Source organism: Mastigoproctus giganteus, chromosome 4, assembly GCF_048544385.1.
Source record: "Mastigoproctus giganteus isolate SK-2022 chromosome 4, ASM4854438v1, whole genome shotgun sequence".
In the NCBI taxonomy this organism is placed as follows: Eukaryota; Metazoa; Arthropoda; class Arachnida; order Uropygi; family Thelyphonidae; genus Mastigoproctus; species Mastigoproctus giganteus.
The window spans coordinates 36,301,899-36,324,868 of record NC_143578.1 but is presented as its reverse complement, the minus strand read 5'-3'; the positions used below and the strand labels follow the sequence as shown (position 1 = coordinate 36,324,868).

At 38.6% G+C, this 22,970-nt stretch overlaps 1 protein-coding gene across 4 annotated transcripts in view; it reads right to left on the bottom strand.

Annotated features, from left to right (window-relative positions):
* Positions 1–22,970, bottom strand: part of Atg17 (autophagy-related 17) — a 648,565-nt gene that overhangs the window by 252,888 nt on the left and 372,707 nt on the right. For all 4 annotated transcript variants that reach the window (XM_090372636.1, XM_090372635.1, XM_090372637.1 and 1 more), the window contains 2 exons: positions 20,930–21,184; positions 430–526 (listed from right to left, as the gene is read on the bottom strand). In XM_090372636.1, coding sequence (XP_090228762.1) covers positions 430–526; positions 20,930–21,184 — 352 coding nt within the window. The remainder of the gene's footprint in view (positions 1–429; positions 527–20,929; positions 21,185–22,970) is intronic.

The following is a 22,970-nucleotide window of genomic DNA, read 5'->3' as shown; positions in this document are numbered from 1 at the left end:
CAAATATATATTTCCTAAAATATTTTTATAAAAATTTGACTGCGAATACAAGAACTGCTCTACAAAGCAAGTGAGCTATTTGCTTTTGTTTTCGCACATGCCCATGGGTTATCACAATAGACTACAATAATGAATTACAGGTCACTTGGCAAAAGATGAGCATTAAAACTACCCTTGACAATTAATAACCAATAGCAAAGGAAATATACAGCATATTACAGTTATTTTATTATAATTTTTTAATTTTTTGTGTTCTAAGGTACTGGCAGCAGCTAATTTTTTACATGTCTTTACTTTAAGGCATCTCACCTGTATGCAAAATTTCAAGCGGGTTTTGACATGATGCTAGTAAATATTTTCTTGTGAGATTTGAATATATATATATATTTTTGATTCTCTTAAGTATAATTTTTCATACACAGAACTCACCATTATTTTCTTCTAGGTTTTTTATATGCTCTTGTAAGTCTTTTATGACAGCATCTTTCTCTCTAGTTATTTTCCCTACAGCTTCATTAAAAGTGACCTATTATTTAATATAAAATTTAGCATAATTTTTATGTAAAACATATTACATAAATTAATTGTGTACTAGGAGATATTAGACAATATTTTACAAAAACAATATACAAAAACAACACTTCAGAAATACAGTGGACCCTTTACGATTGGTTCACTATACAATTAAATGACTTTATGATAGACTCACAGTAACAAATTACCGTTCATTATATGATATGCAGTAAGCACCAGTCATTGCAATCAAGTTTGCGAATTGAATTTTAATTCTATTAAGTGAAATAGGAGGAATATTATCCACAGGCTATAAAAGTAAAGATATAAAGCATAAATCTACACTTTATTACCAATTAACAAAATGAAATTATACGTGAAAACCGGAAGTATATTTTCCACAGTTTAACAAAATAAAAATAAATTTATGCTTACGTATGAAGCTTAATTAATACTGTAAAATATATATACAAACTAACTGATATTTCTGTTCACTGACTTTTTTTTTTTTTGGGTTGTAAAATTTTAAACAGTACAATAGTAAAGAAATAAATAACGAAGAATGGCACAAACAAATTGCACAAGTCAGATATGGAGTAACAAGTTTATGAAGCTTGAAAAATAGGAATGAAGAGAAGATTCTGAAAATTTATTTGTTTTTTTATAATCGAGGATTTCAGTGAATGGGGAAACACATTTCACCATAATAACATAAAAACCCACAGAACTCCAGTTATCGGTATTATTGCAAATGCAATAAGATCGAATTTACTATCCGTTTATAACAGATTGTACTAACAGAAAAGCAAATAAACTGGAAAGTGCAAATTGTTTTTATTGTTTTATGGTAGTGACCTCCAGAAATGTCCACAAAGACGTTCAAAATTGATTCTTACAACTGAACATATGATAATGATGAAAGTGTAGTGCATTTTAATGATATGAATTGGTCATTTGATTTTATAAAGTGACTTCTACTAACCAGTAATCATGTTAACCAGTGCCTACTTATTTCACTTTACCATGGGCTAACGACCATCTGACTGGACCACATATCCTTCCTCTCTCTCAGCCAATAGCAGATTTGTAAATGTGTTAGACACATGTTTTGTTTTAGCATCCTTTAGTTGAAGTGATTTTTTGTGTTGTGCTTATTTGACATAAATTTATATAAATTTATAAAAAAACCTGAGCAGGATCCTCAACTGTTGAACCATCAATATCCAGTGGACCAATCTAATTCATCCCCTTCTTTCTAGAGTTTACATAGGTAAAGAACTCTTTTCTGTTTTTCTTTGCATCCTTTGACAAGGATTTCTCATAATCTGCCTTTGCCTGCCTAATCTCCTTTGTGACTTGGTTACAGACCAGCTTATATCTATCATAGGCTTCTGTGTCACGTGTTAATTTATATGTATCCCATGCATTTTTTTTCTCTGCCATGTGTCTCATTAGTTCATCTGACATCCATTTAGGCCTAAAACTTGAAAAATGTTTCTTAGTTGGTATGTAAAGCCTAGTAGATTCCAACATAAGTTCTTTGAATGCTTCCCATTTTGAATTTGCTGTTGGTAACATCATCAGTCGGTCCCACTGTATAGAATTTAAATACTGTCTCAGACCATCGTAGTCGCCTTTACGAAAGCAATAACCCTTCCCTTTACCCCTGATGGTAGTTACCTCTTTGAGTAAATCCCACTTCAGCACACTGTGATCACTGCCACCTAGTGGTTCCTTTATCAGCAGATTCTCAATGCATGAAGAATCACTACTGATAATCAAATCAAGTATATTACTTCCTCTAGTTGCCTCCCGAACATGCTGATGTAGAAAACAATCATCCAATAAATCCACAAAAGCCTTGCTAGTGTGTGAGTGACAAACCCACAAATTCCAGTCAATATCTGGGAAATTAAAATCCCCCATTATAAAACTCTCTGATTTACTGGCCCACTCTATTTCCCTGTACATTTCATTTTGTTATTATACTCATCAGAGTCATTAGGCCTATAGCACACTCCTACTCTCAATTTTGATCTCCCAGTGCTTATGTCACACCAAACTGACTCGACGCTGCACTGTCCAGCGATGTCGACTGGCTTCACTTCCTTGCATTTTATGTGTTTCTTAAGTAATAGCAAAACCCTTCCTCCCTTCCTATCCTGTCTATCCTTTCTGTAGACATTGTACTCCCCAAATTCCAGTTCTGCATTCCTTATATCTGTGTGACACCACGTCTCTGATATCCAAACAATATCCGCCTTTGATGCTTTGAGCAATACCTTAAATTCATCAAATTTATTTACCAAACTCCTAGCATTGGTGTCCACGCAAGTATACATGCACCTGTTCCTATTCTTAGCTACCCTAACACAACCCATGTGTTTACTTGTTCCACAATGACTCCTAGCAGTCTCTGAAACATCCTGCATCTTGTTTTCCAGGCTTCTTCTCATTCCAATAGAAGCAGTGCAAGAATCACTTTCACCTCTGCCAGTGGCTACTGTTAATCTATTAGTCCTTGTATCATCCCAAGCTATCAGTTTTCCGACCCACCTAACACTGCCTCGATAGCATCAGCAAATATTCTTGCACCCTTTCTATTTAAGCGTATCCCATCCCTGTAGAAGTAGTCTCTCTGTTAACAAGTACAGACCAGGCAGAAAAAAATTGTACCCCTTGAGCCTTGCACAATCTTTCGAGGGCCGAATTGATCGACAAGGCTCTCTTCATATACTCCCTATGTATTTCAAGGTTATTCAAGGAGGAGAGGGCCAGATGTTTATCAAACTCTAACAAGGAGTTAAATGGTTTGGTAATAACTGAGAGCAAAGAGGAGGAGAAATTGTTGAAGTTAAACATATGAAAGACACATTCCAGTTATATTAAAGGAGATAGCAAACAAAATAAGCAAACTTTCAACAAACCATAATAATTCTGAATCCTTGGACTCAGAGGAGATCCCCATGGACTAGAGTTGTGCAAATGTGTCCCCAATTCACAAAGGGGGATCAAAGGGTGACACGAGAAATTACATACCTGTAAGTTTAACTTCTGTTCCGGGGGAAATAATGGAGTCATTGATTAAAGAAGCATTGCAGGATCATCTAGACAAGACTGCAGTAATAATTCAGACACAGCGTGGATATGTTAAGGGGAAGTCTTAAGGGTTAATTGTCTGACCAATTTGATTGGGTACTATGATGTGGTCACAAAGGAACCGGATGCAAAAAAACAATTTTGATATCATATACTTGGATTTCAGGAAAGCTTTTGATACTGTTGCACATAAAAGGCTGCTGTAAAAATTATAACAGTATGGCATTAAGGGAAAGATGTTGCTATGGATAAAAGGGTGGTTGAGTGGGAGACGACAAAGAGTGGTAATCAATGATCACTGCTCTAAGTGGACCAGTGTTATTAGTGCACACAAGGGCCCATTGTTGTTTTTAATATTTATCAATGATATTGATGAAGATATATCAGGCTTAATGTCAAAGCAAAGTTTCCAGATGACTCAAAGGTTGGCAGGGTTGTTAATGACAGTGCACTACTGCAACAGGATATAGAAAAGTTGAGAAGATGGGCATGGGCTGAGAAGTGTCAAGTGAAGTTTAACATTGACAAATGCAAAGTACTGCATATGGGTAGCAGTAACTCCAGACTAATGTACCAACTGTGTGGTACAACAATCAGGGTAGTGAAGAATGGAATAATCAGGCAGTCAGATACGAAGTTTTCTGAGCAGTGCTTGCACCTTCATGATGGTGGGACTGTTAGTAATCCTGGGTATAACCCCCATGCACAAGCACACTGTGAGTGACTACCCAGGTGTGAACCAACGTAAGCAGGGGTCGAGGTGTGGTGCCCACACAACATGGAGGAATATCGCCCCTCTGTGTTACCAAGCAATACTAGGTGGTAGATGACTCTCATCAACTGGTGCAATACCATCGCTTTGCTTATTTTAGGCTTGAAGTGGTGGAACTTTTGTTTAGTCTGCAGAGCTAGGTTCCAGTCAACCCTACCCCATCTTTTCCATCATGCAGTATGACTGATGACTTTTGAGGTTATGATGGCGAGATCCAATCTTCTTTAAATTTCGAGGGTACAGCTCTAAAATGGTGTTTGCAGACTGGCGACTAGTTAGTACACCAGACCAAACCTATTGGTAACTCTTTAGGAGGCTCCCAGATCAGCTAGTGTATAATCTTGCGACCTCTACTCTGCCAGATAGTGACTGGAGAAAGTTCGAGTATTGTGTATTTTTTTTCTCTTTGTTAGTTGTTGCTGCATCGGCTTCTGTGGCGATATTGCACCTTCCAAGGTATTTGCACTACTCTGATCCAAGCCCAAGGCGGAATTTGAACCCGCGACCTTTGGGTTGCCAGGCAGGCACTTTACCCACCCGGCCAGCCCGGTTGGCGCAGTGTGTATGTTGTGGCCATTGTCGAGGCCACGTTATGTCAAATATCTGGATATATTCTTACCATGTGTACTCCACATCCAAAAATTTCATTACTTCACACAGCATGTCTCCCCCACTTTTTCTTACTATTGAATACACCATGAATTGTCAAACTAATAGAGAAAGCTTATCTGTGAAAAGATCTAAACCTCCCAAACACTTGGCATTAGCATTACTAGAGGCATACAATGCAAGAAAGCAAGCTTATGGAGTATCAGCCAAAAAAAACACTCCGATTTCACCACTCCGTTCATTCCAAATACCTGTCCAGCTCAGCCTTAAATTTATTTAGGCTATCAACTTCCACAACAAAAGATGGAAGTCTGTTCCACCAATCAACTACCCGCTGGCTAAAGGCAAACTTCCACACATCTATCCTACAACTGTCTTTCCTCAATTTAAATTTATGCCTCTCTCTCTCTCTCTCTCTCTCTCTCTCTCTCTCTCTCTCTCTCTCTCTCTTATTCTCAGCAAGAGGAAGAATCCCATCAGCACTGAATATGCTCAAACCATTCAAGGCTTTATACACCTCTATCAGATCACCTCGCCGGTGCCTAGTCTCCAGACACTGTAATTTGCAAAATTTAAGCCTTTCTTCGTAAGAGCAACCCTTTGTTCCATTCATAATCTTGTTGCTCTTCTCTGTACTCGTTCCAATAGCTCTACATCCTTCTTAAAATGAGGCCTCCAGAGCAGTATACAGTACTCAAGGTGTGGCCTGACCATCGCCTTATACAAGGGGATAATCACCTCCTTATCCCTGCTAGAAAAATTCCTGTATATCATTGACAAGAAACCATGAGCTACTCTTGTAGACTGTCTGCACTGCTCAGAAAACTTCATATCTGCTTGCACAATTACCCCCAGGTTTTTTTTCATTCTCTACCACTGTCAGTGTAGTACCACAGAGTTGATACGTTACTCTGGGGTTACTGCTTCCCATATGTAGTACTTTACATTTGTCAATGTTAAACTTCATTTGCCACCACTCAGCCCATCTGCTCAACTTTTCTACATCCTGTTGCAGCAGCATAGTGTCAGTAGTGTCCTTGACAACCCTGCCAACCTTCGTATCGTCTGCAAACTTGGACATTAAACCTGATATACCATCATCAATATCATTTATGAATACAGAAAACAACAATGGAACCAACACTGAACTCTGGGGGACTCCACTAATAACATTATTCCACGAAGAGCAGTGTCCATTGATTACCACTCTCTGTCTTCTCCCACTCAACCATCCCTTTATCCATAGCAGCAATTTACCTCCAATGCCACACTGCTCCAATGTGTGCAGCAGTCTTCCATGTGCAACAGTATCAAAAGCCTTTCTAAGATCCAAATATATAATATCAAAGTTATTCCCTGCATCCAGTTCTTTTGTGACTGCATCACAGTATCCAATCAAATTAGTCAGACAAGACATTCCCTTAAGAAAACCATGCTGTGTCCGAGCTACAACCGAAGTATAACACTCCCTAGTTCATTTCATAAATATATGTTATCTCGATTCTAATCTTAACGATGTACATTTCCACTTGCAGTCTGCCAAACCCCATGTACTTTTTCTGACAGAATCTCAGTTATCGGTTGATTCAACTACTGATCATCTCAGTTGCCCAAATTATTCGCTGAATGATTCCTTTCGCCTCAAAGCTGGTACTTATGCATATGGCCGTGTGCATAATGGGGTTATGATGTCTTTATCGCTGCTAGCAAATGTTCGATAAATCATCGATAGGACACCATGGGCCTTCCTTGCAACCTTTCTATAATGCTCAGAGAACTTCATGTCTGACTACATCGTAACGCCCAAGTCCCTTTCCTCCAATATTGGCTTTAGATTAACTCCACCAAGTGTATAAGTTATTTTGGGGTTACTGTTCCCCAGGTGTGATATCTTAAACTTTGTTGGATTAAAGCAAAGCTGCCACTTTTCTGACCATCCCTGAAGTCTATCTAGTCTGAAAAAGTTCTACCAATCTTTACATCATCTGCAAATTTAGACATCATGCCCTTTATCCCTTCTTCGATATCATTTACAAAAATTAAAAACAACAGTGTTCCCAATACTGATCCATGGGGAACCACACTTCTTACATTAACCCAATCAGAGATGGTCAGAAAAATGGCAACTATGCTTTAATCCAGCAAAGTATAAGGTATTACACCTGGGGAACAGTAAGCCCAAAATAACTTATACACTCGGCGGAGTTGAACTAAAGCCAGTAGTGGAGGAAAGGGACTTTGGTATTACGATACGGTCAGATATGAAGTTCTCTGAGCATTGTAGACTGGTTGAAAGGAGGGCCAATGGTGTTCTATCAATGATTTATTGAACAATCGCCAGTAGAGATAAGAACATCACAATCCCATTATATAAGGCTACAACACTTGGTTAGACAACACTTGGAATACCGTGTTCAGCAATGAAAGCACACCTAAAGAACGACATTGTTCTTTTGAAAGGGTCCGGAGATGGGTAATTCGTCTAGTGAGATCAGCAAAAGGGCATCCATATGAGGATGTTGTTTGGTTTTTTAAGGAGCATTAGCAACTAAGGCCATATTGCTCCGGGTTATGCGGTGGTCATTCCCTGACCTTTCCGCATCCTCCGTATTTGGTGGTGATGGACTCGAACCCCGGTTTCATCAAGAAGCGTGTGCTATGCACTGCTGCTCCTTCCCACCTGGCTACGGAGGCACCATCCATATTAAGAAAGATTTCGAATATGTGGGTTGCAGAGCTTGGAGACGTAGAGGAGACAAGCCTTAAAGGAGACTTGATTGAGGTTTTTAAGGCTCTGAGAGGTATAAGCAAAATGAATGAGGGCAAAATTTTCACGGTTATAAATGATTCTAGAACTAGGGGCCATAATTTCAAGTTATGGGGGGGGGGGAGTTATTTAGATTGGATTGCAGGAAGTTTTATTTTAGCCAGCGAGTTATAAATTGCTGAATTAAGTTAACTAAATGGGTGGTAGAGGTTGACAGTCTGGGGAAATTCAAAGGTCAGCTGGATAATTACCTAAAGGAGGAGGGAAATCCATAGGTTGTCCATTTCTTTTTCTCTTATTAATTTTTATTATTATCTTATTATTATTATTAATTTGTTTTTATTTTATATATTTTTGTTATTTTATTTTATTATTATACATTTTTTTTTTTTTTTGGCTGGGGCAGCATAATCCATAGGCTTCCTTGCACCATGTAGCCATTACTAATACTAATCTGAGGAATAAAAATTTATCTCAACCCTCTGCCTCCTGCCCTGAAGATGGATAATCTAAGAAGGAGAAACCTCCTTCTAGATTTTGAATTTTGGATGATTTGTTAGAAATTGAGTGAGATAGGAACAAGGAGAAATGGAGATGTGATTAAGTTCTGGTTGTCATGTGGAAGAGAACATACAATAATGAATATATTAATACAGTGAATGGATTGAACATTCAAATGGCAGAGATACCTGTTGACATTAGATTTTAATTTCTATATACTATGATTTTCAGGAGATAGATAAGGAAATCTGTTCCAAGAAACATAAACAGAAGGGAAAAAAGGAATGTTTACCTAGCTGGTAATGCTAAATTTTTAGCTCTTTCACAGCTCTAATGTTTAGCATTAGTAGAGGCATTTGATGCAAGAAAGCAAGTTTATGCAGCATCAGCCAAAAAAAAAAAAAAAAACCACTTCTACTTCACCCCTCTGTTCGTTCACAATATCTGTCCAGCTGAGCCTTAAACTTATTTGGGCTATCAACTTCCACGACAAGGGATGGACGTCTGTGCCACCAACCAACCACCCTCTGGCTAAAGGCAAATTTCCACACATCTATCCTGCATCTGTCTTTCCTCAATTTGAATTTATGTCCTCTCAGGTGATTATTCTGAGCGAGAGGAAGAATCCCATCAGCATTGAGCATGCTCAAACCATTCAAGGCTTTATACACCTCTATCAGATCACCTCGCTGGTGCCTAGTCTCCAGACACTGTAATTTGCAAAACTTAAGCCTTTCTTCATAAGAGCACCCCTTTGTTCCATTCGCTAATCTTGTTGCCCTTCTCTGTACTCGTTCCAGCAGCTCTACATCCTTCTTGAAATGAGGCCTCCAAACCTGTATACAGTACTCTAGGTGTGGCCTGACCATTGCCTTATACAAGGGAATAATCACCTCCTTATCCCTGCTAGAAAAATTCCTTTATATCATTGACAATACACCATGAGCTACTCTTGCAGCCCGTCTGCACTGCTCAGAGAACTTCATATTTGCCTGCACAACCACCCCCAGGTCCCTTTCATTCTCTACCACTGTCAGTGTAGTACCACAGAGTTGATATGTTGCTCTGGGGTTGCTGTTTCCCATGTGTAGTACTTTTCATTTGTCAATGTTAAACTTCATTTGCCACCTCTCAGCCCATCTGCTCAACCTTTCCAGATCCTGTTGCAGCAGCATAGTGTCAGTAGTGTCCTTGACAACCCTGCCTACCTTTGTACCGTCTGCAAACTTCGACATTAAGCTTGATATACCCTCATCAATATCATTTATGAATACAGAAAACAATAATGGACCCAACACTGAGCCCTGAGGGACTCCACTAATAACATTAGTCCACGACGAGCAGTGTCCATTGATTACCACTCTCTGTCTTCTCCCCCTCAGCCACCCCTTTATCCACAGCAGCAATTTGCGTCCAATGCCACACTGCTCCAATCTGTGCAGCAGTCTTCCATGTGCAACAGTATCAAAAGCCTTTCTAAGGTCCAAGTATATAATATCCAAGTTATTCCCTGCATCCAGTTCCTTTGTGACTGCATCATAGTATCCAATCAAATTGGTCAGGCAAGACTTCCCCTTAACAAAACCATGCTGTGTCCGAGCTATAGCTGAAGTCTTGTCTAGATGATCCTGCAGTGCTTCATTAACTAGTGCCTCCATTAATTTTCCTGGAACAGAAGTTAAACTCACAGGTCTATAATTACTTGTATCAGCCTTTGATCCTCCTTTGTGAATTGAGGTCACATTTGCACATCTCCAGTCTGTGGGTACCTCCCCTGAGTCCAAGGAAGCTCTCATAATTATGGCTAAGGATTTGCTTACTTCCTTTGCTGCTTCCTTTAATATAACTGGATAGATCCCATCCACCCCGGGTGCCTTTCTTGTGTTTATCTTCAACAATTTCTCCTCCACTTTACTCTCAGTTATTACAAGATTCTCTAGCTTACTGCTAGAGTTGAATACACCTCTGACTTTCCCCTCACTAAATGACTCCTCATGTGTGAATGTCGATGCAAAATATTCATTTAGTTTGTTAGCTACCTGAGCAGGATCATCAACAGTTGACCCATCGATATCAAGTGGACCAATCTGATTCATCCCCTTCCTTCTAGAGTTTACATAAGTAAAGAACTCTTTGCTGTTTTTCTTTGCATCCCTTGCCAAATATTTCTCGTAACCTGCCTTCGCCTGCCTAACCTCTTTTGTAACTTGGTTACAGATCGACTTATATCTATCATAGGCTTCTGTGTCATGTGTTAATTTGTATGTATCCCATGCATGTTTCTTCTCTGCCATATGCCTCATCAGTTTATCTGACATCCATTTAGGCCTAAACCTTGAACAATATTTCTTAGTTGGTATGTATAGCCTAGTAGCTTCCAAGATAAGTTCTTTGAATGCTTCCCATTTTGCATTTGCTGTTGGTAACATCATCAGTTGGTCCCACTGTATAGAATTTAAATACTGTCTCAGTCCACCGTAGTCACCTTTACGAAAGCAATAACCCTTCCCTTTACCTCTGATGGTAGTTACCTCCATGAGTAAATCCCACTTCAGCATACTGTGATCACTGCCACCCAGTGGTTCCTTTATCTGCAGATTCCTAATGCATGAAGAATCACTACTGATAATCAGATCAAGAGTATTACTCCCTCTAGTTGCCTCCCGAACATGCTGGTGTAGAAAACAATCATCCAATAAATCCACAAAAGCCTTGCTAGTGTGTGAGTGACCAGCCCCCAAATTCCAGTCAATATCTGGGAAATTAAAATCTCCCATTATAAGACTCTCTGATTTACTGGCCCACTCTATTTCCCTGCACAGTTGCTTATTATACTCATCAGAGTCATTAGGCCTATAGCACACTCCTACTCTTAATTTTGATCTCCCAATGCTTATGTCACACCAAACTGACTCGACACTGCACTGTCCAGCGATGTTCACTGGCTTCACTTCCTTGGATTTTATGTATTTCTTAACTAATAGCATAACCCCTCCTCCCTTCCTATCCAGTCTCTCCTTTCTGTAGACATTGTACTCCCCAAATTCCAGTTCTGCATTCCTTATTTCTGTGTGACACCACGTCTCTGATATCCCAACAATATCTGCCTTTGATGTTTTGAGCAATACCTCAAATTCATCAAATTTATTTACTAAACTCCTAGCATTGGTGTACACGCAAGTATACATGCACCTATTTCTACTGTTGGCTACCCTAACACAACCCATGTGTTTACTTGTACCGCAATGACTCCCGGCAGTCTCTGAAATATCCTGCATCTTGTTTTTCAGGCTTCTGCTCATTCCAATAGAAGCAGTGCAAGAATCTCTTTCACCTCTGCCAGTGGCTACTGTTAATCTATTCGTCTTTGTCTCCCCCCAAAGACGAATAGATTAACGAATAGATAGATAAAGATGGTATAGAACTTTGAATGGACTTTGACTAACTGATGTATGCATTCAGAGTGGTTTGTGAGAGAAAGGTAAAATTACATGTGCTAATTCAAAAAAACAGTGCAAATTGCATGAAAGAGAATTGAACTCTGAGGTCAAGACTGAATTTGTAAGTGAGCAATCATCAATTAATTCACTGCTGTCTTTTAGAGGGAGTTTCTAGGAGTTTAAGACAAGTTCTGGGTTTGTAAGAAAGAAAAATTACAGGTGCTAATTCAGAAAAACAGTACAAATGGAAATAACTTTAGTTATTGCATGAAATAAAATTCAGCTGTGAGATCAACAGTGAATTTTGAAGAGAGAGAGATCATCAATTAAAAAAGAGAGCAGTGGTATTTAATTGATGATCTCTCTCTTCCAAATTCACTCTTGATCTCACAGTTGAATTTTGTTTCGTGCAATATCTAAAGATATTTCCATTTGTACTGTTCTTCTGAATTCTAGGAGTTTAAGAAAAGTTCTGGGTTTGTAAGAAAGAGGTAAAATTATAGGTACTAATTCAGAAGAACAGTGCAAATGGAAATATCTGTAATTATTGCACAAAACAAAATTTACCTGAGATTGAGAGTGAATTTGTAAGACAGAGATCATAAATTAATTCTAGTGTTCTCTTTCAGATCAATATTCCATGGTAGAAAGGATTTGTATTTGTAAAATTAGCCGCTATTTAGAGGGTAAGAAAAAGCCAATAATTGTAATATACTTTTGCCAAGAAAGAAGTCAGGATAATCCCCAATAAATGCAATATGTTCTTGTCTTGAAATTTCAGTGTTCTTGAATATAATCAGCAATTTTTTTTTTTTTTTTAAAGGAGAAATAAGACCTACAGTGGTGGACAAAAAAACTGCATCACTTGTGAATTTTGCAAATAATGTGTTTTGCGATGAATTGTGGGTTGCAGAAATGTTCGAAATGCATTTGTTAGATTCAGAGGTGGGCTGTCCCGAGGGTGCAAAGTTGAACATTCAAGGGGCACCTGAAACTTACATACATATATTAAGAAAATTTTAAAGGTTGGCAAATTTCAATTAGCACCTGGGTGCAAAATTGTGATTGGCATATAGGTGCTACATAACCTAGGAACACCCCTGGTTAGATGGGTATATATCTCTGTGAATGAAATCCAATAAAAAGACCAACGATACACCTAATTGCCATAAATATCTTCCCAAAGGGTAAAATGTGTAATTAATGGAAATATGAGAAATCATGCAAATGGCAATCATGACAACCAAACATATATTTTATTGCATTTACATGTACAAACTGAAATGACCAGTTAACGTAATAGTATTATGTACTGTAAATGAACAGAATAAGTCCTCAATATTTTGTTGCTCCTCTTCGAGTTGCAATTACAGCCTTGCAACGACCTGGCATAGAGTTAATCAACTTCTGGATATACGGTTGCCCAATTTCGTCGTACCACACCCTTACAATGCTCACCTGCAGTTGAATCTTACTTGTTGGCTTCTTCTGAGCAATTTTAGATGACATCATATACCAGATATATGTACCAGAAATTTTCAATAGGATTCAAATCTGCAATGTTGCCAGGCCAGTCCAACACTATAATGCCAGCATTTCTGAGGTACGACTGCACCTTAAGGGAGAAAAAAAGAGGGAAAACATTGGTGTAAGTATGTTTTAAGCCTTGTGAGATAAGAAGACAAACTCTTCATTAAATTTAATTGGCATAAAACTTACCAATTTTTCTGTGTGGCAAGGTGCTAAGTCTTGTTGAAAAATGCAGTTTTGGATGTCTGTGTGATGATCCCTAATAACGGGTTTCAGGCGCTCCTCCAAGATAACAGTGTAGGTTTCTGCATTCAGTGTTCCATTAATAAACTTAATTCGCCCCACCCATTTGCTGTTATGCATCCCCACAGCATCTGACTGGCGGGGAACTTTACAGACGGTGTTATGCAGTCAGGATGGTATGCTTCCGATTTTCGTCTTCTGACATATTGCTTCCCATCCAAGCCATGCAGGTTGAATTTCAATTCGTCAGAAAAGATGACAGTGTCCCATTGCTCTTTTGTCCATGAAACATGCCTTTTAACCCAAGCAAGTCAATTCTTCCTCATTTGTTGGGTCGACAACGGTTTCTTCTTGGGCCGATAGGAATGCAGACCACATTTCGAAAGCAGTCTTTGGATAGTTTGTGCACTTGTTTCAACACCAGAGGCCATATCACAGTCCAGTTTTAGATCAGGAGCACTAGCATGGTGATTACAAAGGCATAGCCATTTCAAATATTGATCTTGGAAAGGTGTAGTCACTCTCTTACGGCCTGATCCAGATCTTCTTTTGACATCATCAGTTTCATGCTTTAATTTCAGCACCTGGGATATTGGATACTGTTGACTGGTGGCAGCCTATTTTATCAGCAATAGCAAGTGTAGAAATCCCTTCCTGGGACACAGCAACAGCTACACTTTTTCTTGGTGTCAACTGAACATATGGAGCCATGCTTCTTACATTTTCACAAAACAGGATACTAATGAGCATGTATACCCTTCCAATGCCATATTTATAGAAATGGCTGATGGCATACCTTGCAATTACTGTCTGATGCAATAGAAGCATTATCTGACACAATACCTTTGCTTTGTGACAAACAAAATGACTGTAATCGAACAATATCTTAAACGTTTCACTACAAATGTTACTTTTTTTAAGGTGATGCGGTTTTTTTGTCTACCACTGTAAGTGGGTTTTTAGGAGGATTTAGGATAACTAAATTTTCTTCTTAATTCATACATTTTCCTCATAAGTCACCTCCCTTTTTTATTATCTTTTGAAAATTTCATAATAGTGTATTATGAACTACTGTCTAATTTATAATTCAATTATTTCTGCTTTTTCTTTTAAGAGTTAAGGAGACGTGGTGCCACTGAGATATAAGGGATGCAGAATATGAATATGGTGAATACAATGTATGCAGAAAGAACAGGATGATGGAGGGGGTGGAGTAATGCCCTTGGCTAAGAAGCACTCAGAATTGAAGGCAGTGTACTCAGTTGGAGTAGTTGGCCAGTGCAATGTTGAGTCATTGCGGTGTGACATAAGCACTGGGAACATAAAAATGTGAATAGCATTAGCATTAGCATTAGTAGAGGCATTTGATGCAAGAAAGCAAGCTTATGCAGCATCAGCCAAAAAAAAAAAAACCCACTTCCACTTCACCCCTCTGTTCGTTCAAAATACCTGTCCAGCTGAGCCTTAAACTTATTTAGGCTATCAACCTCCACCACAAGGGATGGCAGTCTGTTCCACCAACCAACCACCCGCTGGCTAAAGGCAAATTTCCGCACGTCTATCCTACATCTGTCTTTCCTCAATTTGAATTTATGCCCTCTCAGGTGATTTTTCTGAGCTAGAGGAAGAATCCCATCAGCATTGAGCATGCTTAAACCATTCAAGGCTTTATACACCTCTATCAGATCACCTCGCTGGTGCCTAGTCTCCAGACACTGTAATTTGCAAAACTTAAGCCTTTCTTCGTAAGAGCACACCTTTGTTCCATTCACTAATCTTGTTGCCCTTCTCTGTACTCGTTCCAGCAGCTCTACATCCTTCTTGAAATGAGGTCTCCAGACCTGTATACAGTACTCTAGGTGTGGCCTGACCATTGCCTTATACAATGGAATAATCACCTCCTTATCCCTGCTGGAAAAATTCCTGTATATCATTGACAATACTCCATGAGCTACTCTTGCAGCCCGTCTGCACTGCTCAGAGAACTTCATATCTGCCTGCACAATCACCCCCAAGTCCCGTTCATTCTCTATCACTGTCAGTGTAGTACCACAGAGTTGATACGTTGCTCTGGGGTTGCTTTTTCCCATGTGTAGTACTTTACATTTGTCAATGTTAAACTTCATTTGCCACCTCTCAGCCCATCTGCTCAACCTTTCCAGATCCTGTTGCAGCAGCATAGTGTCAGTAGTGTCCTTGACAACCCTGCCAATCTTTGTATCGTCTGCAAACTTGGACATTAAGCTTGATATACCATCATCAATATCATTTATAAATACAGAAAACAATAATGGACCCAACACTGAGCCCTGAGGGGCTCCACTAATAACATTAGTCCACGATGAGCAGTGTCCATTGATTACCACTCTCTGTCTTCTCCCCCTCAACCACCCCTTTATCGATAGCAGCAATTTGCCTCCAATGTCACACTGCTCCAATTTGTGTAGCAGTCTTCCATGTGCAACAGTATCAAAAGCCTTTCTAAGATCCAAGTATATAATATCAAAGTTATTCCCTGCATCCAGTTCTTTTGTGACTGCATCATAGAATCCAATCAAGTTGGTCAGGCAAGACTTCCCCTTAACAAAACCATGCTGTGTCTGAGCTATAACTGAAGTCTTGTCTAAATGATCCTGCAGTGCTTCTTTAACCAATGCCTCCATTAATTTTCCTGGAACAGAAGTTAAGCTCACAGGTCTATAATTACTTGTGTCAGCCTTTGATCCTCCTTTGTGAATTGGGGTCACATTTGCACATTTCCAGTCTATGGGTACCTCCCCTGAGTCCAAGGAAGCTCTCATAATTATGGCTAAGGGTTTGCTTACTTCCTTTGCTGCCTCCTTTAATATAACTGGATAGATCCCATCCACCCCGGGTGCCTTTCTTGTGTTTATCTTCAACAGTTTCTCCTCCACTTTACTCCCAGTTATTTCAAGATTCTGTAGCTTACTGCTAGAGTTGAATACACCTCTGGCATTCCCCTTGCTGAATAACTCCTCATGTGTGAATGTCGATGCAAAATATTCATTTAATTTGTTAGCTACCTGAGCAGGATCATCAACAGTTGACCCATCAATATCAAGTGGACCAATCTGATTCATCCCCTTCCTTCTAGAGTTTACATAAGTAAAGAACTCTTTGCTGTTTTTCTTTGCATCCCTTGCCAAGGATTTCTCGTAATCTGCCTTCGCCTGCCTAACCTCCTTTGTAACTTGGTTGCATATCAACTTGTATCTATCATAGGCTTCTGTGTCATGTGTTAATTTGTAAGTATCCCATGCATTTTTCTTCTCTGCCATATGCCTCATTAGTTCATCTGACATCCATTTTGGCCTAAACCTTGAACAATATTTCTTAGTTGGTATGTAAAGCCTAGTAGCTTCCACGATAAGTTCTTTGAATGCTTCCCATTTTGAATTTGCTGTTGGTAACATCATCAGTTGGTCCCACTGTATAGAATTTAAATACTGTCTCAGTCCATCGTAGTCGCCTTTACGGAAGCAATAACCCTTCCCTTTACCCCTAATGGTAGTTACCTCTTTGAGTAAATCCCACTTCAGCACACTGTGATCACTGCCACCTAGTGGTTCATTTATCTGTAGATTCTTAATGCATGAAGAATCACTGCTGATAATCAAATCAAGAGTATTACTCCCTCTAGTTGCCTCCCGAACATGCTGATGTAGAAAACAATCATCCAATAAATCCACAAAAGCCCTGCTAGTGTGTGAGTAACCAGCCCCCAAATTCCAGTCAATATCTGGGAAATTAAAATCTCCCATTATAAGACTCTCTGATTTACTGGCCCACTCTATTTCCCTGTACAGTTCCTTATTATACTCATCAGAGTCATTAGGCCTATAGCACACTCCTACTCTCAATTTTGATCTCCCAATGCTTATGTCACACCAAACTGACTCAACACTGCACTGTCCAGCGATGTCGACTGGCTTCACTTCCTTGGTTTTTATGTGTTTCTTAACTAATAGCATAACCCCTCCCCCCTTCCTATCCTGTCTATCCTTTCTGTAGACGTTGTACTCCCCAAATTGCATTTCTGCATCCCTTATATCTGTGTGACACCATGTCTCTGATATCCCAACAATATCTGCCTTTGATGTTTTGAGCAATACCTCAAATTCATCAAATTTATTTACTAAACTCCTAGCATTGGTGTACACGCAAGTATACCTGCACCTGTTTCTATTCTTAGCTACCCTAACACAACCCATGTGTTTACTTGTACCGCAATGGCTCCCAGCAGTCTCTGAAATACCATGCATCTTGTTTTTCAGGCTTCTGCTCATTCTAATAGAAGCAGTGCAAGAATCTCTTTCACCTCTGCCAGTGGCTACTGTCAATCTATTGGTCTTTGTCCTCCCCCAAGCTAGCAGTTTTCCGACCCACCTAACACTGCCTCGATAGCATCAGCAAATATTCTTGCACCCTTTCTATTTAAGTGTATCCCATCCCTGTAGAAGCAATCTCTCCTGTTAACAAGTACAGTCCAGGCTGAAAAAAATTCTACCCCTTGAGCCTTGCACAATCTTTCCAGGGCCAAATTGATCGACAAGGCTCTCATCATATACTCCCTCCTATCGTGTCTGGGCAGAATTGCAGACACTTTCAAATTCAACCCTAATTCTCGGCTTTTGTTCAACAGTGACCTGTACTTGTTAAGTAATTCTGCCGGTCTCCTACTCTTAATATCGTTAGTGCCAACGTGTACAACTATATCACCTTTTGTGCCCTTAAAAGATGATATTCGCTCTACAACGTCATCAACCATTGCCCCTGGCAGACATACCCTGGTCCTGTTCCACCTATCTTTTTTACAAAGCATGTTCCCCGTTTCCCTGACAATAGAGTCACCAACAACTACTAGTTCCTTCGGGACCAGCGCATTCTGCCTTGGGGGTTGTCTCTGTGTCACGCGATGCCCAAGTGCAAGCTCTGGCGTTGATGTGGGCAGCTGAGAGCTTGATGGGCCCCTCAATTTAGTTTCTTCGAGGGCATCCACCCTGTCCTTCAAGCTCTCATATAGGCCCACAAGAACGCCGAGTTGTTGCCTGATATCGATACACTCCGTGCATCGCGCACACACAAAGACATCCCCCTTGGCAGTATCATGTCCCGTACCCGATTGCTCTGCAAACATCAAGCAAACAGTGCATTTTATAAGGCTGTGAGTCAGAGGACAACTGCCCCCCTCAGTTCTGCTCTGAGCCACAGCGCTTCCATTAGCTTGAGCCTTTTGCTTTGCTGCTCTGGTCTGAGTCATGATTCTATTAATTTATTAATTAATTATGTTATGTTATTAATTATGTTAAATATAAGGAGTGTGTGTCATAGGGCAAAAGACTGTGATGAACACAACAAACAACTATACAGAAAAACAGAGTGGACCAATAAATCAGAATGTCTGATAATGAGGGATTTTAACTTTCCAGATATTGACTACAATTTGAAGGGTGTTCACTCACACAGTAACAAGACCTTTCTGGATTTATTGGATGACTGTTTACTACACCAGCATGTTAAAGAAACAACAAGGAAAAGCAATACTCTTGATCTGATTATCAGCAGGGACTCCACGTGCATTAAGAATATCTAGATAAAGGAATCACTAAGTGCCAATGATCATCATACAGTGATGTGAGATCTATTTAGATATATGTAACTACTGTCAATAGTAAAAAAAAAAAGACATTTTACTTTCATAAAGCTCATAATAGTGGTTGTGGACAATTTTTAAATTCACTTTGGTGGTACCAACTGATGATGTTACCAACTGCAAGTTTTAAATGGGAAGCATTCAGGGAAGTAATCAGAGAAGCTATTAAGCTTTTTATACGGAGATACTGTTCGACTTTTAGATGTAAATGGATATCAGAGCAAATGACGAGATTAGTGGCAAAGAACAAAAATGCATGGGATGATTATAAGTTATCAGCGAGGCAGAAATTATTATTTTGTAGTGTTGTATTAGCAATAATCATATGTGTTTCTTTCTCTTAAACATCACTGGCATCAGTAAACATCAGTTTACAGTTAACTTTTAATGCTGAGAGAGTATATTATCTTTCTTTAAAAATGCTATAATTCTACAGCATGAAAAACCTTCAGCAGAAAAGGATTAATCAATATTCATTAATAAATGTAAGTACAACACTTATTTTTTTTATCTTTACCATGTCACCTACAGTAAAATAAGTTTCAAGATTAAGTTAACTTTTCTCAACAAACTTTACTAATGCATTTATGATACTGGACAACAATCTATTGCCACTGTTAGTCTTATGGAAGAAATCAATGCAACCTTAACAAGTATTAAAATTAACAACAATAAATTTAAGAATGAATTTCTTCCACAATATAAACTTGAAGCTACTTCCAGATGACAGCTTAACTGCAAAACTATTTATGTACTGTGATTATTCTCACAATATATATTCAGGATTAGTAAATTCTATACATATTCATTGGCAGAATTTGTTAATCCTGAGAAGGCATACTGCACAATCCGGTTCAAAAATCTTAGTCTGCCACTGCTGTTACATGAAAATTTAGAACATGGTTTAAAAAGAAGCCATTGATTAGACCTACAATTTTGTAATGGTACCGAAAATTCTTAAAGTGCACCTGTTTGTGCAATCACCACTGAGGCTGTGGCCAAATAAAAGTAGGTGATGGCACAGTGATGCTAGTTCTAGGAAGTTTTACATGAAGCCCATAGAAATCTATATGATATGCCAGTCATTAGCTTAACATGTCAAGGTAAATAGCATGTAATGTGTTATGTTCCATATGAAGATGAAGCAGCACAAGTTGTTCTTCCCTGATGATGAAATCAAGGGGATGGAATGCTGCTGATAAATTCCGACATGCTTACAGTTTTGCAATTATGTAGCCACCTACTGTAGTGCACTCATTTTCTATCTGGTGAATAAAAACTTGAAGACATCCTCTATTACCTGGAAGTGATTTCCAGTTTGTATCATGTACCCTACTCACACAGTAACATTTTAGTTCTGTAAAAGAGGCTTTTAAGTATCCTGTATTTTCACTGGTAGGAGAAACAAGAACTTGGAGTTGTAAAACCCTAGGGACTAACAGAGGGCTGCATTTCAAAGGGTTTAACTTTGGGCAGAATGTTTTAGACCACTGGAATAAACTGCTTTCCATTGTGGTCAAGGCAGAGAGTTTGGTGAAGGCCAAAGTGAAATTGGATAGTGGTGATTGGGAAAACTGAGTAATTGAAAATTTTTCAATTAGCCATTATAATACGAATGCCAAGTGCACAGCCCACAGATAACTGTGGCATTAGTAAAAAAAGAATTTTATTTTACTTTTTTTAGTGAAGATTTATTTTAATTCACTTAAAAACTTACAAGAAAATTCAATATATTCAGACTTTATAATTAAAATTTTGGGAAAATGTTAACATTTTCATACCTGCTTTTCTGCTTGCAGTGTTGCTTTCAAATGGCTTACTTGCTCTTGATGTTCTTTCTTTAGTCTATATAACAAATCTTCTACACTAGCCTCATGTAGTCTTTTTTCTACTTCTACTGCTTCGGCAATTTGAGCCTGATTTTGATGGCATAAAGCTTCTACAGTTTCTGATATTGCTTGGGCTTTTTGGGCTTCAAGTTTTTGATGTAACTGAAGGACAATCTTTTCATGACTAGCCAAATCAATTACATCTTTCTAGAAATAAATAAAAGAATATCTACAATTGCTTGTAAAATATACATTAACTTCAAAACAAAAATAAGATAAGCAATAAAAACTGCACTTTTGGTTAGAAAAGATAAATAGAATTGATAATACTAATCAATTCTATAAAAGTGCATGTTCTAAATCACTGTTGCTTAAATAATGTATTGATCACAAAGTAGAATACTTTGTGCAATTCACTCATTCTTATGTGCTTATTTGCTTCTCCTATTAAAGTTGGGATGCATTATTGTGTCAGATGTTCAATCACAGGAATCATTCTAAATGTATAGTGGATCTGCATACAATTTAAAAATATATTATCAACTTATATTGAACTGCAGATAATGGTATTTGTCTTTAAGTTGGGCACAGGCCTTGCCTTGGCAATGAGTATGTGCTGTCAATCTTCAAAGGGAGCAGAATTATCCCTACAATCAAGTATATAATGCAGTAATGCATTCCAACTTTGATTTCAACATTTGTATTGAAATATACTCTTGACAGCCTATATATTATATTGCAGAGAGTTAACACACCCAGTTCTAGGGAGAATGCACACATAATGGTTGTTATGTGTTTAAATGGACATTTTCTTCCATATAATGCTTGGAAATTCACTTAGAAAAAATACATTATTTGCACAGTTCAGCATACATTTTGCTAATAGAGGCCACCCACTTTCTGATGAGAAGCCAGTAAACTTCAAAACAACTGTCCTGGATGCCTCATATTTAAATGTATAATGGATTTGTCTGTTTGGGTGATGCTATACAATTTAAAATGTTATTAGAAATTTAAGTTGAAGCATGGATAATGGTATTTGTTTCTAAGCTAGACAAAGTCCAAGCCTTTAGTGCCAAGTACATGGTGTTGATCTTCAGAGGGAGTAGAATGATCCTTGATCAAACATCTAAAACAGTAATGGGTCACAAATTCATTTCAACTTCTGTATTGAAATACCTCCTGCCATCCTGTAATATGAGTGAAGCCAGTCGACATCGCTGGACAGTGCAGTGTGGAGTCAGTTTGGTGTGACATAAACATTGGGAGATCAAAATTGAGAGTAGGAGTGTGCTATAGGCCTAATGGCTCTGATGAGTATAATAAGGAACTATACAGGGAAATAGAGTGGGCCAGTAAATCAGAGAGTCTTATAATGGGAGATTTTAATTTCCCAGATATTGACTGGAATTTGGGGGCTGGATACTCACACACTAGCAGGGCTTTTGTGGATTTATTGGATGATTGTTTTCTACATCAGCATGTTCGGGAGGCAACTAGAGGGAGTAATACTCTTGATTTGATTATCAGCAGTGATTCTTCATGCATTAAGAATCTGCAGATAAATGAACCACTAGGTGGCAGTGATCACAGTGTGCTGAAGTGGGATTTACTCAAAGAGGTAACTACCATTAGGGGTAAAGGGAAGGGTTATTGCTTCCGTAAAGGCGACTACGATGGACTGAGACAGTATTTAAATTCTATACAGTGGGACCAACTGATGATGTTACCAACAGCAAATTCAAAATGGGAAGCATTCAAAGAACTTATCTTGGAAGCTACTAGGCTTTACATACCAACTAAGAAATATTGTTCAAGGTTTAGGCCAAAATGGATGTCAGATGAACTAATGAGGCATATGGCAGAGAAGAAAAATGCATGGGATACTTACAAATTAACACATGACACAGAAGCCTATGATAGATACAAGTTGATATGCAACCAAGTTACAAAGGAGGTTAGGCAGGCGAAGGCAGATTACGAGAAATCCTTG